General features: G+C 46.5%; 1 protein-coding gene across 1 annotated transcript in view; it reads left to right on the top strand.

Annotated features, from left to right (window-relative positions):
- C6H9orf43 (chromosome 6 C9orf43 homolog) overlaps window positions 1-19,772 on the top strand; it is a 175,917-nt gene that overhangs the window by 134,714 nt on the left and 21,431 nt on the right. Inside the window, exons 11-12 of the mRNA XM_069241269.1 lie at window positions 4,106-4,234; window positions 14,754-14,896. Of these exons, the coding sequence (XP_069097370.1) occupies window positions 4,106-4,234; window positions 14,754-14,896 (272 nt within the window). The remainder of the gene's footprint in view (window positions 1-4,105; window positions 4,235-14,753; window positions 14,897-19,772) is intronic.

Genomic DNA, 19,772 nt, shown 5'->3' with positions numbered 1-19,772 from the left:
TAACACTCAAACATGCACGCGCGCACCAAACATTCAATTTAAAACATCACACACATACACACACACACACTTACCTTCAGCCTCCAGGTCCCAGGAGTGTTGGGACTGCTGCCTTTCCTCATTGGCTGACCTTATGTCAGCCAATGAGGGAAGGCAGCAGTCCCAGCCTCGTCACAGAGTGGGATGGGGTCAGTAAGACTGCTGATCCCACCCCACTCTGGGCACTTCAGGGCTTAAACCTGAAGCGCCCAGGGAGAGTGTCAATTGGTGACGCTTTCCTCGTCACCCAGGGGGGGCCTCAAGGCACCTTTGCTGAGCCGAGGAGGTCACGCCCATAGGAGCTGTGACCTCCTCAGCCCAGCAAAGTTCAGCTCAGGCAGCCAGGAGTGTGCGCAAATCGCGCATGTCTGCTCCTGGCTGCCTAGCTGAACATGGAGAGTGTCTGTCAGGCTGACCTTTGTTCAGCCTGACAGGCACTCTTCATGAGGGGCAAAAGGTGGGGGGCATGGCCCCTCCGCCCTAAAGGAGGGGCCACCACTGACCCCTATCCATCCTACCTTACCACCCTATAGCCTACCCACCCAAACCCTAAAAATACCCTTACCACACTTCACCACTACTCACCACAAAAGACCTCGTGGTGAGGGCTGTTTCTCCTAAAATATCTCAAAAGACTATGGGGGTCATTCCGACCTCGGCGGTCTTTTCAATAGACCGCCGAGGGACCGCCGTACGGAAGACCGCCAGTGCTGGCGGTCTTCCGCATGGGCCATTCTGACTGTTGGCAGCGCTCCGCCCGTTTCCGGACGAAGAGCCGCCAACAGCCATACTGGCGGCAGGCGGGGAAGTGGAGGTAGCTCCACCTCCACCGCCACGCCAACAGAAACACCGCCTAGCGAATCACGACCTGTGATTCGCTGTGGCGGTGTTCTGTTGGCGTGTCGGTGTCGGCGGAGCTGCCCGTTCCCTCCCGGAGGATCACCAGGAACAGGTAAGGTGATCGTCCGCTAGGGAAGGGGGGTGGCGGGGTGTTGTGAGTTGTGTGCGTGCATGGGGGTGTGCGTATGTGTATATTGAGGGGGCGTGTGAATGCGGGGGTGTGTGTGTATGTGCATGGATGCGTGCATGAATGTGGGGGGTGTGTGTATGTGAATGGATGCGTGCCTGTATGTGTGTATGTGTTTGTATATGTTGGGGATCGGGGTGGGGGACGGGGGTCCTGCAACCTTTTGGGGGTGGCAGGGGTGGTGGGGGGGGTAGGGGAGGGAGTCGGGGTCTGGGTCGGGGTGGGGGTGGGGGAGACCCCTATCAGTGCCAGGGAAGGGATTCCCTGGCACTGATAGTGCTTACCGCCATGGATTGCATGGCGGTCCCCAACCGCATGAAATCCATGGCGGTAAGCCGGGGTCAGGCGGGTTGGAATACCGCCGGCGGTATGTGACGACCGCCGGCCTGGAGACCCAGGTCTCCAGCCCGGCGGTCGTTACCGCCGTGGCGGTCGGAACGGTGAAGCGGCGGCTGACCATGGCGGTAACCGCCATGGTCAGAATACATGAAAAAAGACCGCCAGCCTGTTGGCGGTCTTACCGCCGCTTCACCGCCGACCGCCAGGGTCAGAATGACCCCCTATGTCTCAGACAAGTTCAATGTCTCATAACATTACGAGACACCAAAGCCCCAGAAGGAACAAATGAGGAAACAAACCACCTCTGCTTACACCTCAAGTTTCTGAAACACACTTCACCGGGAATTTTTTTTTTTCTGCAGTGAGAGAAATTAAAAACCCATCAATTCACTCTGTTCCTGCTGCTCACTACTTGCCCAGATTAACTCTACTGCCCTGTATTTCTTCCTTCAAAGGTGTACTGAACTCTACATATGAGTGCTTAAGTTCTTTGAATATCTTTGCATGTGTTCTGCAACCATGCATTCTTTGCGCTTTTCTGCATTACGCTACTGCGCAAAGTAATTCAGAAGGGATCACAGTATAAATAGCCCCAATAAAAATAAATTAAACATTTTTTCTGTCACTGATTGTTTACATTTAGCACTTGTTACCCCACTCGATGTAGAGCTTGAGGACTAACTCTGGACATAGATGTAGGTGCTTCAATGTGCTGTGAAGTGGACTGACCCACTGATAGGGGGGTGCAAACCTATTTTTGCCTGCAAAGTCCCAGGCATTGTAGAAGAAAGGTTTATAATCTGTTCTTACCGTTTTAGTGAGTTCATTTTCACACTATGGATGCATGTTAAACAAAACATGTGGTTAATGTTAACTGTGAACTTTAGACATAATTATATGTCATAATATGTGTGCTGGATTTTTTTTCTGCAATTTTATGTTTTCTTACGATTTAGAGTTCACAGTGGCATTGCAGAAGGGAAACAGACTAAGAACTCATTTTGAGTTTGGTGAGGCAGTAGCTCTGCCATAATTTGGTGGGACATCCCAATTCACCAAAATCATGGCCCCAAACACATTTATAGTTGGAGGGACCAAAGGGTTTCCAGTGTCAAAGATTCAGCTGGATTTACCTTTAGAAAACCCTTGACCTGGCTGTCTGTCCTCCGCTGGAGTCACATTGGCAGTCACCACACCGTATTTATGGCAGATGATTGGATTTTCATTACTCACTATGCCTTGAACATCATTTCCAGGCAGAAAATTCAAACAAAGATCCTTTGGTAAGGAAAAACTCCCTGTTTCAGTCATTGAGGTTTTGTTTTACTAAATCAAACTCCTGCTATGGGACTTTGTTTCAGTAAAGAAAAAAATTAATACTGAGCGGGTGAAAAAAACATGGCTCTTGCGCAGCAGTTATCATTGCCTTTTTTTCCCTTTCGTGCATCCTCCACACAACAGATGCACATAAGTCACAGAGATTAGAGAGCATCTCTAAATACGGCAGGTACACCTGCATCAGGGAAGCCGGCATCGCGGTCTCCACCTCCTAGAGTCATTTTACAGAAAGTGCCTCAGGGGCGCAATGGGTGGGTGTGCCCGCTTTGTGTGTCACCGGGGCACTTTGGTATTACAGAAAGGGCTACAGATGCTTGTGCATCTGTAATACTGGTAGCACCAGAGCACCTGTTGCATCAGCACTATCTTGAGAGAGTGTTCTATCATTACAATATAGGTGTGGCCCCAAGAAAATGAATCACTTTGCATTTGTGCCCATGACATATTACAGAAATTCGCACTGAGGTAGACATGGCCTTAGAAGGTGCATTGGTAGTGTGCCATAAAAAGGTGGAGCACTGCCAGTGTGCCCTCTGAGGACATCCCTCTTCAGGATTGAAAGGGAGTTCCTTGGACCCCACAACGTCCCCCTGCAGGTGGGTGCAGTGACTCACTGCACCTGCCTGCAAGCAGATTCTAACCTCTCTCCAAAGTGCAGGCAGTTTGCTTCCTGCACTGTGAAACACAGCCGCCACGTATTTCACTTGACTGTGCTACTGCCAGGGCAGTGTGAGTCCACAACTGCCCTGAGAACAGCACATTCATCATATTAGAGTGCATCTTTCCTGTTTGTGCCCAGTGGACCTGTTTAAAGGTGCATTGTGGTGTAAACAGGGAAAGTGTGCCCTGTTTGTAAAACAGGCCCTGGTGTGCTGGTGGGTCACCCATCATACTTTAAATGATGCCATAACTAATTTCTGCTTAGTCTCCTTTCTGCTGTTTTGAAGAACCATTTTGTAGCACTAACGACTGATAAATGCAAAATAAATTGTTGCAAAAAGTTATAATTTTCACACAGGTGTCCCGAATTTTGCTTTTTCTTGCAAATAAGTCACCGAGAGCCCTGTTTACGGGCATTTCCTGCACAGTAACTGGGTACTACAGAGCTGAGGATTGCTCCGTAGAGGAAGCCATTGTAGGAGAAAATTGAAGTATTTAACCATTAAGGTCCCACTCATTTAAGATGTCTTGGTGCAAATGTTAGTGTTTCAATAATACTTGTTATCACTACAGGTAAATAATTTTGAAACATTGATTATCATGTTTAGAAACACATTGTTAGTTTCAATACGCTGTGCATATTCATTATTTATTTCCTTTCCACCAGGCCAACCAATTCTTTGAATTCTTCTCTACTTTCAGGATACTGTCCAAATAATAAAATGCAGCCAGAGAGGTCGTTTGGTTTCCTTGGAGGCCTGGGGCTTTTTCCAAGCCCTGGTAGCACATCGAGGTCTTGCCAGAAGACGCATTTTGTGGAGCCTCCTGATGGTAGGTGCACATGGTCTCGGGTTCTTTGTGGCATTGAGCTCAATATCCAAAGTAACTCATTGAAAAACAGCCCTGCTGTTTCTCCACCAGTTTCCACAAATCAGGAGGTAAAGCGCTGACTAGTATCCAACCATGAAAATGTGATTCGTCGATCTCTGACACTGAAATGCTAGTCCAGCCTTGCATGCCTTGCACTGGATGAATATCTTGGAGGGTCATAGCAGGGAATTGGTAACTGACTAAAATTTACGAATGCATAAGTATTGGACCTCCAAACGAGTGTCACTTGAGCACTATAATGATGTATGGAAGCAAGAGTTTATGTCAAGAGTTTGTGACTTGTTAGCAGCTAACAGGTCAGTCCAAATGACAGCATTAGGCATTCTCTGAAAATTCTCATCATGTGTCTGTTCTACTGTTGTACTTCCCTGGCTTATTTTCACTGCATGTGCATGCCGATGGGATGTCTAAATGTGTATACTAGAAGCAGTGGCGGCTAGTAATTTTACGGGGGAGGAAGTGGAACACACAGGCACACATGCACACTCAAACTCATTAATTAACAAACGTGCACACACATCCATTTACAACAGTCTTCAAACATTCATGCATGCATGCAACAAACATTTGTTTAAAAAACACACACACTTAACTTCAGCTCTGCCTCAGAGGTCCCAGGAGGGTTAGGACTGCTGCCTTCCCTCACTGGCTAACCTAAGGTCACCAATGAGGGAAGTCAGCAGTCCCAACTCGTCACAGAGTGGGATGAGGTCAGTGAGACTGCTGACCCACCCCACTCTGTGCCGAGGTGTCACTTATTGACATTTGGCTGGGGCTCTTCAGGGCTTAAAACTGAAGTGTCCAGGTCCAAAGCAATCAGTGACCTTCACCCTCGTCATGAGGAGGAGGGCCTCGAGGCACCTCTGCTATGCTGAAGAGGTCATGCCCACAGGACTGTGACTTCTACAGCCCAGCAAAGTTCACCTCAAGCAGCCGGGAGCCTGCGCAAATAGCGCATGTCTAGCTCCTGGATGCCTAACCTGAAAATGAAGAGTGTCTGTTAGGCTGACCTTTGCTCAGCCTGAAAGACACTCTTCTTGAGGGGCAAAAGGTGGGGGGCATGGCCTCTCAGCCCCAAAGAATAGGCCGCGGCTGACTAGAAGGAAAGCAAGGGTGTAGCTCAGCCAATGTTAGTGGTGTGTGAGTATGAGGTTTCCCAAACAGCAATATGGTGAACCTCACACAATAGGATGGTTTGTAAAGTGGTGGTGGAGGGAAAGAGAGGCAGCAGAGGTGGAAGCCACCCATAGGCAGTGCTTAATTTGTAAAACAATTCGTCAGGGCCCAAGGTTTTGCTTAGAAGCCCACAATCAGCGCTATCAAATGTCACGGAGCTCAATACAAAGGCTAACGTAGAATTGATTCCATCACATTCCTTTTTTTTCCACCACCTGACACTTCCTGCATCTCTGTTTCACTCTTGCAAGTTCTTTTTCTTGTTTGCTTTGTTTCTGTGTCACTATTTTTTCGCCTTTCCCTTTCATCTTCTCACTCAATTTTGTGTTTTTCTCTCTCTGGATCAATGTCTGTTGAGGAAAAATAAGCGCTGGTTCCCAAAAATGAGTGCCGATGGGCCCCACCTGCAACCTCTGGCTCAAATGAGCACAGCGCATAGGTAAAAATAAAAACTGATTCCAAGGTATTTATTTGCAAAGTGTTGAATAGGCACAGCGAGCACTAATAGGTTAACATTTATTATGTACTTCAAAGCGAAAGAATGTTGACATGTAAAATGTGCTGAAACACCCAATATTCAGATTATACAAACAGTTGCCACTTTGCAACTTCAATCTCCTAAATACACCGCCAATACCAATTTACTTTGGCTTGGAACATGCCTGCCAGCATGTATGCCAGCATCAAGTTGGTTCTATTTGCATATGGCATACAGAATTGCACTGTCATGGTGCCCCGTACCTAGACATGCAAGCATTTTACTGTCCCCTTTACTGGGCACTTATCTGCTAATAATACCCAGGCTCTTATGATGCATCCATGTGTGCACTAGTATACCAAACACCTGGGTACTGTGACAGCCACAGACAAGCCACCCTCTCTTTTTTCCTCTGTTTGCAGCAATGAAGGGTCTTTGTTCATTGCAGTGAAAGCTATGGGCACCAGAGATTTACAGTGATTCACAGCAGTGCAAGAGCTATTCAAATAAGTGCACTAATTTGTTTTGAATAAGCTCCAAAATGTGTATTTTGACACACATTTTGTTGTATTTCACAGTGACTTTTGATGTAGTTTTTATGATTGTATAACATTAAAATGGTCTCAGTTGTGCCCCAGTGGCGACATAGATTTTTTACTCCAGTACAACCTGCAGATACATAAATGACAAAAATCAGAAGTGTGTACTTTAAGGCAAGCTGACTTCAAATTGTGTGATGATAGTTATCGGTATCTGAGCGCCTCTCTGAAATACAGTGTGTAAAGTAAAACACGGACACCCGTGTCAAAGCAGGAGTCATAAGTCACGAAAATCAATTGCCAGCGCCGCCCAAATTGTCCCGTCTAAAGCACTGAAATGTCACTCATAAACACACTGAATACATGGAAACTTCACAAATAAACTAAACATGATCAAAATAGTCTCCTTGGACTAATGAAACACATAAACCAGAGCCAAAATGAGAAACCCACTTTTGAAAGCAACTCCTGAAAATCAGAGCCTCCCCAAAATGTGAATCTTCCAATGAGCACACCTAATCCGGGCAAACATGTAAAACCCGGATCTACATTAAGCACAAGTTATCTGACCTATAAGGTGAGCTCTCCTGCCCTCCAAGGGACACATGCTCAGAGTCAATACATCAGCACCCCAATCCCCATGAAACACATAATCAGAGCAAAAGTGTGAGCCCTGCCAAGACCCACGCATTAGGAGTCGGGTTAACGCATTTTAAAGCTGGTGTCCCCATCACAGCTGTAAAATGGATTAGCCACGCATAAAATAGCTCTTTGACTCGGGAGTATAAGGCGCTAACTAGGCTACAGAAAAAAAGAAGTTAGCATGCTTACAATCTTCTTGCTTTGGCAGTGCCTCTGTTGCAGTTCAGAGCCTCAGTTAGCTCCCCACATTGTCAGAGCCGGGCTGCGCTGTTCTGTTTTTACAGAAAGACTGTCACTAGTTTACATGCTGGCGTCGACTTCCGATCGTCAAGCCTGGCCTCAGCCTATCTGGGTGACCATATGATCAGCAACAGGTGCTAAACATAAACAACTGAATATCCAGATGCTCACCTTATCTGGATTGCACTGTCCTCATGAGGATCTGGCGGTGCCTCAGTTTCTGGCCAGGCACTCTAGTCACCACCTCACACGCAGCAGATGATTGGTCCAGACGTGGCTGCAGCTTTGCTCTTTTCTGTGCAGTTGCGCCCAGCCAGACAAGTGGTGCCACCTGCATCCGACCCCCATAGTGCTCCTTGATGTGAAGGAAGTCATGGTTGCAGGGTGTTTTCTAGGGTCGAGCCTGCGTTGCATGCGCTTGCGCATGCGTTTCGCTTGCGAGACGCTTTAGGAGTTAGAAAAGGGCTCGGAGCCCCATCCATGTCACGTCAGTGTCTTTCATTGGTTCGTGGGCTTGCCTATTAAAATCTGCTTGCTTTCATTAGTGGAAGGCACGCATACGTCATGCCTTTTCCGGTGGTTAACCCTCCTCGAGCTCAGTGACCAAGTACTGAAAACATCCGAGGCTCGCTGTTTTCCGTCAGGTTTGTGGACTACTTTTTATTATCTTTTGTTCGCAGCGCGATCTCGCTTGGCAGAAGTCGAGCGCTTTGCATAACACCGACCCTGTTACATAGTTTATTGCACTTTTGCCGGTTACGTAGATAATTGCACTTTTGCCGATAGGTTTCACTATGAGTGAACTGTAGCAGCGTGATCGTGCTGTTTTTTTCCATTCAATGTGGCAAGAAAAATCCGGTTGGGAGTTTACAACTGCTAATAGCTGTAACTCGGAGAAATGTGAGACCCTATTGCATTGCAAATGCTTGTTTTCCCCTGCTGCTGTCTCGAGCCCTGTCCTTCCAGCCCACTGGACAGCCCCTCAGACATAATTTCGGCAGCCCCGGCCACAAGATAACGAGAGCTGCTCCAGCTATGAAGATGATTAGGGGTGTCTTTCACAGATGAATCACAGAAGGTTCATGGCCCCTCAGGCCTCCTCAGTAGTTGGTCCCCGCCCACTCGCAGCCTACATCGTAATGGCCTGTGTGTACACTCAGTGGTCAGCTTGCAGTGAGTTGTTCCCCAAGACACACAGCAAGAATGCTGCTGAAAATATCGCATGCGAAACAAGACTTTTTCACCGCAATAAGCTTTGAAGCCTCTTCGCTTTAGAAGTTCACATCCCTCCATGAACTTTGCTAAATATAGGACGTATTTCCTTATTAGGACCACTTTCTGTGCTGAAGCCCCTGAGTCCAATTCACCTTTGTACGAAATCAGTACGTCTTTCCATTCTACTAATCCGCAAAAGGCCTTTTTTTGGGGCGCAAGTTTACCACTATCTCCCTCGAATGAGGAGCACAAACTAACATCCTAGTCATTTTACCTAAAAATGTAATACTGATCCATCCCCACCCCTACACATATCCCAATCCAACATTTCCTCTCCAAGTCTCTCCAAAGATAATGACAATTTGAATCTTAACTTATACCCCTCTTTTAACCTCATGTTTTTTTTCCCTGACAAGTCTTTTCTTCACCTGTCTGCCTTTTGACCAGGCCCCACCTCCTTGAACTCTCTGCTCCACATTCTCCTCCTTCTATTTGTCTTTCCTCGTTCTAACCCCCTTTACCATATCTCCAGCTTTGCTCCCTCATACTGCCTGCCCCAAAAGTGACAAGGGTTCCTCCCATCATAACCTCTTCACGCCACCCCTCTTGCTCCCAGTACCTTCTGTCCTAAGATGGGAAGTGGCTTCTACTTAGGCAGGTGCTGGACAAGTGATTTTCACTGCCCACGTAGGCAATGATGCTCTCGGTGGCCTCTCGGCTCCCTGCGTCACTGAACTCCTCCTTGCGCCTCCCAAGATCCCTCTACCCAGAACCCATCTTGCAAAAAACATGCACCTCATGCACCAGTGTGCAGCAGTGCGAGTGGGACTTCTAACTGGGCCTCGTGAGGCTTCCCTCCCATTCAGCACGTGCTGTTCCTGCTGCCTTATACAAAAGAAGGAGATACAGATCTTTAAATATATCCATTGACTTTATAAAGGGACCACTATGGTTCTTATAGCAAAAGAAAGGAGACACCTGCTCTTATGTGGTAGGAGAGTTTTCAGAATGAACCACCACAGGTGCTGTGGTGAGAGTTTCTCCCTGTGTGGGCCAACTGCTGCCATTACAGAGTAGAGGCCCACACCCATCTTGCTTACAATACCACCCCACCCATTAGTAATTGTATTGAAAGTTCTGAATTGTTTGGCCCCTCTGCATTTTAACATTAGAACACCGTACAATATGCAGAAGCGTGAACTGTTTACTGCTGAGAGACATGGGAACTCACAAAAGAAGGAATCAGCGTCTCTCAAAGCAGTCAGCTTTGTGTATAATTCTGTAAAGGAAAATCGCCCTGTTGCCTTCACATATGGCATTTTTATAGAGAAAGCAAACGGGACTCAACATTGTACAAAGACCTATTCTTCTTTCAAGGTTTCCAGGTCTATATAAAAGGGAAACAGCCTTTTCTATGACGGCCGAACCACGCCCTGCAGTTACAATGCGGCCATTACAACAAATGCGTCTTACCATGCATTCCTTTACCACACATGCCCTTACAGCGACACGCCTTAAGGAAAGCAGTGTTGGACTTTTAAGTCCAACACTTTCCCTACTGTTGTGCAGACTGGAGTTGGAATAGTAAATTATACCACTCCAAAGTCTAGCGCGTTCCCCAAGACATGTTGTTGTAACGATATGCGTGCCAAAAGGAATGCGTGGTAAAGACGCATTTGCTGTAAAGACTGCAGAGTAACGGCATGCGTGGTAAAGGCATGCTTTGTTCCGACATACAACCAAAAGAAAAGACCAGCGCTGAACTTGTGCTTGTTGTTTATGGTGCAGAGCACCAGCACATATTTTTGAGTACCGGCACTTATTTTTCTGCCTCAAGCATTTACTGCGAGCAAAAGACACATATGGGAAAGACGGAGGAAGAGAAAAACGAAAAAGGGTCACAATGGGAGAAAGCAGAAAGCTGCAAGAGTGAGCTGAAGTGGCAGGGAAGGGCTTTAAATGGATTGAAGAGGCCAAAGATGGCTTCATGATTACGCTGCCTCAGTATTCCGTGTTTGCAAATTTAATTACAGCAGCTGCATGTTTAAGAGGAGGGGTTTGGGCACCGGCATGTTTTCATTTACAAATTAAGCACTGGAAAAGACACCCTACTCGGGACAGGACTACCTCCCTGACTAGACTGTTCTGCCTCTGGCCCAGCTGCCAGACCTATACACTCAAAGGCACATCCAAGTTCCATCCTACATCTTGTGTATCAGTGACACAATTTGCAAACTGTCATGAACTTTTGTCTGACTGACTATTTGCCAAGTGTACATCCCATGGTGGGCTATGTTATAACATTCACTAGAATATTACATTGAACAAAAGTGAATAGTTTGGAACATTTATGTAATTACGTATGTCATTCTGTCATTACACTGATATATCTGCCTTGTTCTTTGCTTGCGATAAAGTGCCACTCGGAGTGTCACACATGAGGTACTGAAACGTCTCTGTAAACATGGAAATGTCACACATAAACAAACGTATATCTTGGCATCTATGGCCTAACAGCCTTCATAAAATATTTGTAATCAGAGCAAAAATAAAAGCCCCTTAGTCTCCATGGAAACATGTGATCAGCAAAAACGTGAACCCTCCCACGCTCAATGAAATACTCAAATTGAGCCCCAAACCGAGGCAGGCGATGAGGAATACAGCCGTCTGTTTCCATCGTCAGAGCTTCAGAGAGGCCCATGAAAGATGGAGGCTTACCTGGTCTGCCTCCAACTCTGGAGTTGGACTGGCCCTTAGTATTCTCTCTTCTGGCTATTTTGTTTCGCTGCATGCACCAAAAAAGAGGCTTGCTATCGCACCCCTTGCAATGTCCAGCGACATTCTGGGGAAGCCAGTAAGATGCATAAGTTTGCAGCATCCAGGGAACATAGGTTTACACAGGAATGTATTGACCTTCACCATTCACTGATATCCCAGTACTGATTCTAGAGCTCTTGCAGTGCACATCTATATAAAACTGCACCCTGCACCGCACTTGCACTGACATCCAGAGCTGTCATAAACAGGGAGGAGCTGGGGCTATTTGCCCCAGACCCACCCTTTTGAGGAACCTGCCCTGACCCCATTATATAAATGTACATACTACAAAAACAAGGCTTTATTTATACCATCTGCCTTATTTAGAGTTTGTCGGATGGGGCACTGTAAAAACATGGACAGATATTCCCTCTGCCATATTACAAGTCCCACAGGCTATAATACACTTACAATATGGTGGACCAGACATTCTACATACTTATGACAAAGTATCTTGACCAGCTAAGGACATCACATGGTGTTGTGACATAAGTCACACAAAAACTTCTGACAAGCCTGATTTCGTCCTAGTAGAGGAATTTTCACAGGCCACTCATGATGCCTCTCTATACTGACAAGCATCACTATTCCACTACTAAGACACCTACCAATCTCTAACAATCCCCCTCTTTTGACTTCCATATGACCATCATATCCCAGTAGAGAGTCATTGTTAGTTCTCTCATAATGCATTTATGTTCTAACTCTAACATTCACTGTGATCCCACCACTGAAACATTAAGGGCCTGATTACAACTTTGGAGGAGGTGTTAATCCGTCCCAAAAGTGACGGTAAAGTGACGGATATACCACCAGCCGTATTACGAGTCCATTATATCCTATGGAACTCGTAATATGGCTGGTGGTAATTCCGTCACATTTGGGACGGATTAACACCTCCTCCAAAGTTGTAATCAGGCCCTAAATGTTTACACAAAGCACCTGTATTATAATTTGTATCATTCCCTGATAGCCTAGTATTGAAACATAAACATTGAGGCCATGATTACAAGCACCTTATAAATTCTGACACCATGCAAACCATTTTTTCCATGGGTGCTGGAATTATATCTCTGTTGAATGCTTCTACCTGCAGATTACTTGCCTTTAAAATATCCCTAGCTGTCAGACTGGATCTGAAAACTTTACAATATCTCTTCTGTGGCAGTAGGTGGCACTTGCTCCATCTTGGTGCTAGATGCAGTGCAGGTGTGACATCACTGGCGCCATATAGCACTGGCCAAGCACACTGACATTAGCTCCTCGTCCTTTTTTTCCTGAGCCCTTAGAAGCAAAGACAAAAACAGCATCAGATCAAACATGAATGTGCAGTGCAACAGAGCTAAGTTGGAACCCTAATCATTTACAGGAATCTATGACCATCCTTCCGAACAAGGAGGAGGGCGGGATTAGTGAGGAAGCTTCAGGAAGATAGACTACCCACCAGAAAGATCATTACCAAATGTATTTAACTGTTTCATTTTGAGTGCTACTTCTACTTGCAGTTTCTTCACCTGTTGAATAGACTTCAGAGTACTACCTCTTCCCAGGTGGTAGGTCTGAAGGAATGGTTAGACAAGAAAATCCTTGAGCACCAAACAAGCAGAAGGGTCATCTCTTCTTGCTTTAAAATCTAAGAAGTGGTGCTTTGCAAAAGTGTGACAGGAAGTCCATGTCACTGTGCGGCAAATCTCTGCCACAGAAATCCCAGTGACCAGTGCCAACATTGACTCCTTCACTGTGGTGGAGTGAGCATGGATGCCCACTGATGGTCGCTTCATAGTAAGGGTATAACAGATTTCAATGTAGAAGATGGACCATCATATTAATGTGTTCTTCTGGACCACCATGCCCTTCTTGCCGCGTACATATCCCACAAATAGCTGGTCATCCCAGTGGTATAAAAGGTGACTGCCCTACAAGAGTCCAGCCAATATAATCTCACCTCCTATTTGGTGTGATGGGGTGGAGAGAAAAAGGTGGGAAGAATAAAGGACTGCCCTATGTGCAAGGGGGCAGGAAAGCTAACTTAGTCCTGAGGCCCAGTTTGTCTGGGCCGAAGCATGGGAAGGGTGGACGACCACACAGTGCTTGCAGCACTGACGCTTTGTCTATAGTGATGGTCACAAAAAACATAATTTTGAAAATCAACAGTTGCAATTGGCAACTGTTGAAACTTTATTAATGATGGTATCCTGCCACAATTATGGCATTACTATTACGTAAGTCTAAGTTATACTATCCTGAGCTCTTTTACCATTACACATTCATGGGTTTGCATGACTTATCTCTCCTTGCAAGGAACCAGTCCTGGGTAAAAGCCCTCCAAGCTCTCTTCTTCCTAAACCAGTATATCAGAGAGACTGAGGGGGTCATTCTGACCCTGGCGGCCGGTGGCCGCCAGGGCCACCGACCACGGGAGCACCACCAACAGGCTGGCGGTGCTCCCACGAGCATTCTGACCGCGGCGGTTCAGCCGCGGTCAGAAGCGGCAAGTCGGCGGGCTCCCGCCGACTTACCGCTGCTCGGGGGAATCCTTCATGGCGGCGGAGCGCGCTCCGCCGCCATGAGGATTCTGACCCCCCCTACCGCCATCCTGTTCATGGCGGGAAAGCCGCCATGAACAGGATGGCGGTAGGGGGGGTCGCGGGGCCCCTGGGGGCTCCTGCCGTGCCCATGCCAATGGCATGGGCACGGCAGGGGCCCCCGTAAGAGGGCCCCGCAAAGTATTTCAGTGTCTGCCTTGCAGACACTGAAATACGCGACGGGTGCCACTGCACCCGTCGCACCTTCCCACTCCGCCGGCTCGATTACGAGCCGGCATCCTCGTGGGAAGGGAGTTTTTCCCTGGGCTGGCGGGCGGTCTTTTGGAGACCGGCCGCCAGCCCAGGGAAAAACTCATAATACCCTCCGCGGTCTTCTGACCGCGGAGCGGTATAATGGGGGCGGAATTCTGGCGGGCGGCCTCCGCCGCCCGCCAGAATCAGAATCACCCCCTGAGTTTCTCTGAAAGAGCAGGCCACTCACTCTCTGGTTAGTCAGAAAACGTTTTATCCAGATAGTGGAATAAGAATGATCCTAAGTGTACTCAATGAAGACAAATCCTCAGAATAAATAGATCTTACCGCTATATCCCCGAGACACGTTTCCCACTGATAACTTCACATCCTAAACATATTTGTAAATGAGTGCCAGCAATCTTGACTGTGGTCTCCCTGAATTCAAACCTTAAATTGTGAACTGTGTGCTGAAGCATCATGAAGTATGTTAGCTTTGTCACCTTAGTTTTCCACATCGGAGGCTGGGACTTTTCAGCACATGACCCTTACAATTCTCATCGTTTTGTTTATAGGTTCCACGACATCCAAAGAGGAGGAGTCTTCCTTTGGCAGCCGGACTGTTTCTTCTGGACTGACTCCCGTATCTGGAGAATCCAAACCAGTTCCAGCTCTAGAAACCCCCCTTATGTTCGGCAAGGAAATGTCACTAAACACGGTGAGCTTTTCGAATTCTGCTATGGCTGTGGGAGTGATAGGAATGGCTTCCTAACTCCTGGATAAAGCACAATTAACATGCATTTATATATTTTCTGTTTTTATGCATTTGTTTCAAAATCATTGCATATATATTTGTAAACAAATATAAAACAAAAAAAGATAAATCAACATATGACTTCTCGAGTACTGAAAACTTCCCAATTAAAAAGAAAACAACGTGCAGCAGATTGCAACAGATGCATGAAGATGAATGGTTTGGATCTGGAATGGGATAGTAATAGAGGTCGGGCGAGACAACTGGCAACAGAACATTCCAGTGTGAAGGGCAAATGATCACATGAACAAAAGTGAGAGGGATCTAATCTAGGAGAAGAGGAGGAACTTATGGGGGAGAAGAAGTTTGATGTTAAATTGAAACATAGGAAATGAAAACTCCTTCAAGAAATGTTTAACCAGTGCTGATCATGAAGAAGAGAGGAAGAGTATGATAAATGGAACATATGAGAGGTAGAATGGTGCTGCATAATGCTACACAGTGGTTGTCACTGCCATTGTTGCACACTTCAGTCTATAAGTTCTCTTCAGATCTTTTTGCTGATAGTTATGAGGCTCGAGAATGCTTGTGTGTGCCTTCAATGGTGATTTAACAGAGGACTTGGTCATTAAGAAAATATTCCAAGCATTGATGAAAGCGAAAACAGGTGCAGGTTCTATTTTTAAAAAGTGGAGAAGAAATCATAAATATGGAACACTAGCTAATGAACTTGCACTTTGGGCACAGTTCTACTTATAAGGTTTTTATTATGGGATAATTTGGAAATAATTCAGAGAGGGTGTAAAGTTTCTGGGAACCATGGGCCTGATGTACTAATACAAAAAAAATACTTCATCTTGTTTTTTCGTTTTGAAATTGTTAAGGAAGTTTCTTCCCTTCACCCCCTTCGAATTACAAAAATCAGTTGTTATTTTGATGGTGTTATCTTAGCTAGAATACTGCAATTCTCTGTATCAGGGTCTTCATTTCGGCACACTTACTAACCTCCAGATTTTACGGAACGCTGCTGCCCATCTTTTAAGGAAGTTATTTAAGTCACATTCAGTGTCTCAAGTGTTAGTTGACATTCACTGGCTCCCAATTAAGAAATCGGTGGCCTTCAAGGGACTTGGTATGGCCCAAAAATCCCTTCATGGGATTGGCACAAAACCTCTGCAGAAAAGTTTAAAGTGGTACATGCCCAGAAGACGCCTGCGCTCAACCGTATCTAGAACTCTGGTAATACCTAACTGCAAAAGGTTTCATGGAGAGGCAGGAGCTTTGTGTACTTCTCATGCAAGTTATGGAGTTTACCCCCTTTGGATTTTAGCTAGTTTTAGAAAGTTTCTTAAAACTTGGTTGTTTTTGACCTCTATTTAAGATTGTGCTATCAAACTGTACTTTCTATCAGCGCCAAGACGCCACAGGGCTTTTGTCTTGCTTCATAAAAAAATATCAATATACTAAGAGATTCTTCGGTTGCAAACCCTGTAATGCACAAAGTTACAGGATTTCTGACTACAGACTTTTTTTTTTCCAATGTACTATCCCCATTTTGTGTTTCAAAAAAGTGTCTTTGAATTGCAAAATGGGGTGTCCGTCTTTTAACTGCAGTTTGGGAATCATGGTGCCATTTTCAGGGAAGTGGGCAGTGGTCCAGAGAGCCCCTGCCAAATCTCACTGAAGTTTCCTTTTTTTTCAAATTGCATCCTGGATAGTGAATATCAATAAGCAGATTATTTTGCAAACACACCTATTAGCACATACATCAGTTGGCAAAATCAATTTAGTGAATGATTGGGTCATTTTTACTGTTCCAGGTCACACAAAATACTGTGTAAGTACTAATATCAGCAACCTAAGTCAAATGAATTCAAGCTATTTCATATATATCTCAGCCAATCAATAAACTTATGAGATAGACTGTGTTTAATTTGAGCCAGTGTTTGCTGGTGGGGCCCACCGAGTGCTTAATTTGTGCTTGTTGTTTCCGGTGAAGAGCACCAGCTCTTATTTTTGAGGCCTGCCATTTATTTTCCTGCCTGAAGCATTTACTGCGAGCAAAAGACACATATAGGAAGGATGGAAGAAGAGGAAAACGAAAAAGCGTTACAAAGGGAGAAAGGACAAAGCTGCAAGAGTGAGCTGTAGGGGCAGGGAGTGGCTTTAAATGGATTAAAGAGGTCTGAGATGGCTTCAGTTTTACGCTGCCTCAGTATTCTATGTTCGCACATTTAATTACAGCAGCCCCGTGTTTAAGAGAAGGGCTTTGGGCACCAGCAAATTTTTATTTACAAATTATGGATCAAATCTGTTTATTATTTTAAAAGTGTAAACATACAAAATACAACACATCTCAAGACAATAGATAAAGTATATCGCTCCTGCAAAGACCCCAAACCCATCGACAGATGTTCCTCCCATTAACCCCAGGATCGCTTTAAAGGTGCCCCTCCGCCAACCCCCATTCTGCAATCCGAAGGGTAGGCTGGCAGCGTCCAATAGACTGTCAGGTTGCGAGTCCCAACAATACGAACCACCCAAACATATAAGTAAAACATACTAACAATGCTTCCCCTCCAGAGTCTAAGTCATCTCACTAACTCTCCACTCCTCTACCCCTTCCCCCATCCAACTCCAGCCCTCCTAAGTCTCTCCTCGCAGCGCTCTTACCCAAGTTCAAGTCAATCGCAAGACTCTCAGATAGGCCGGGCATGTCAATTCAGTAAATTCTGAAGATAGGATCTGAAGGAACGGCTTCCATAACACACTCAAATCCCCCATTCGCTGCTGGGAAGCCAAAGTGAGTTTTTCCATAGCAAGGATAAACCACAGCTTCTAGAGCCATGTCACCCGCGTCGGGACCCTGTCCTTACCCCAGAGAGCTAGAATCTGCTGCAACGCAGCATTAAGCGCCAGGGCCATCTGCCTCCCCTTTAACGATCTCAAAGGAAAATTAAGAGGATTGGGTAACCCCAGCACAATATACGATGGGAACCTTGGGATCTCAGTGTGAAACGCTGTATCTATATAATCTAGTATGCTCCCCAGTAACGGTGCAACTTGGGACAGTGCCAGAGCAAGTGCACCAGGGTACCTGTTGCTCCGCATCCCCTCCAACACAGGTCCAACTTAGTAGGATTCCATGCGTGGATACGCTCTGGAGTGTAATACCAATAGGAGGCCACCTTATATGCTGTCTCCATTCCTGCTGCGTTATAGGCTGTGTGATGTGTTCTGTAAAATATACTGTCCCACTCCTCATCTGTAAGTTCCCTCTCCAGTTCCCTCTCCCACCTCAGTTGTCCCCTAGACTTGGGCGGACGCTTCTCCCCCTGCAGGAGTCGATAAAGTTCCGAAATGACACCCTTATCGTCCCTCTTTAGCAACAACCATTTCTCGAATGGTGTAAGGGGCCTATCTATTAATGCTCTATTGGCCGGCAGGAGGGCCCAATGCCGGATCTGATAATACATCAGCCTATCCGCCTCCAGCAAGCCATACATCTCCTTCATCTGATTAAAGGACAGAACCCCCTGTTCATCAAAGAGGCCTCCCACTCTCTTACAGCCCCCCTCGTACCAGCGTCACAAGCCCTCTAAATTGAGTCCCGGCTCAAAGTCTGGATTTGCACCTATGGGAGTCATCGGGGAGGGAAACTACGTCAGCCCGTGCAACAGGCCACGACGTCCCATATTCGCATTGTTGCTCCCGTGACCGGGGAAGAATAAAGTCCTCCTGCCCTGTGCCGAATTCGGAGCCAAGGCTCCTTCCAAATATGGGAGCCCGCTACCGATTGGTCCATAAAGCACCAATATTTCTCCGTGAGCGGGCGACTCCACTCTAAAAGAAAGCGCAGCTGCGTTGCCTGGAAATATCGCAAGAAACACGGAATCGCCAGCCGCCCTCCACTTTTAGGACGATATAAAACCTGCCGTGGGAGACGCTCAGGTCGACCCTCCCAAATAAACCTCAGAACGGCCGATTGAAGAGTGGCGATCGTCCGAGGGGGCAGGGTCAGTGAGAGCGCCTGAAACACATATAGTATGCCTGGTAAGATAGTCATCTTGACCGCCGCCACCCTGCCTAGCCAAGACAGCTTGTGTCTCTCCCTCAGCTCCAGGTCTCGCTGTACCTCGCGAATAAACTTCGTATAATTCAGGCTCGCTGTCTTCGCAGCAGACATCGCCAGCTCGATCCCCAAATAGGAGAGACGCGAAGACGACCACTGGAAGGGGTATCTAGCTCTCAGTTCTTGTTCATGCTCCGGATTTACTGACAGACTAAGGATCTGGGATTTCTGCATGTTCACCTTAAATCCCGAAACCTGGCTAAACTCAGCTAGTATCTCCATAAGCGCGGGCAACGAGGTCCTGGGCTCCGCAATTGTAAGGATCACATCATCTGCATAGAGGGTAATGAGATGGTGGTCCCCGCCGAATTTCACACCGGAAACCAAAGGACTGTCCCGCAGACACTGCGCAAGAGGCTCCATATATAGCTCGAACAAAAGGGGAGAGAGCGGGCATCCCTTTCTGATGGATACAACTACCTGTGGATTCCTCACCTAATGAATACTCCCATGGCGCCAGCATTCGACGGAAATCTTCTTCCTAGTCTCTGCACGTCGACGAGGACGTCACTCTAGCCCACGCGACGCCGTCTGACGTCATACAGGCAATAAGAGGTCCTCGCCGACGTGCCGACGTCAGTTCCCTTTTTTCCGTGCATTCGAAGCGGTTATCTTCGAGGGAGCTACTGTTGCTTTCGAAGTTACAGTGTGTTTTTCTGCTGCTTGATTTTTATCTGAGAGTTACTATGTCTCAGAGGAAGACTGATT

Source organism: Pleurodeles waltl, chromosome 6 (assembly GCF_031143425.1).
Source record: "Pleurodeles waltl isolate 20211129_DDA chromosome 6, aPleWal1.hap1.20221129, whole genome shotgun sequence".
Classification (NCBI taxonomy): domain Eukaryota; kingdom Metazoa; phylum Chordata; class Amphibia; order Caudata; family Salamandridae; genus Pleurodeles; species Pleurodeles waltl.
Note: the sequence above shows the minus strand (reverse complement) of the source record. Positions and strands in the feature narration are given on the sequence as shown.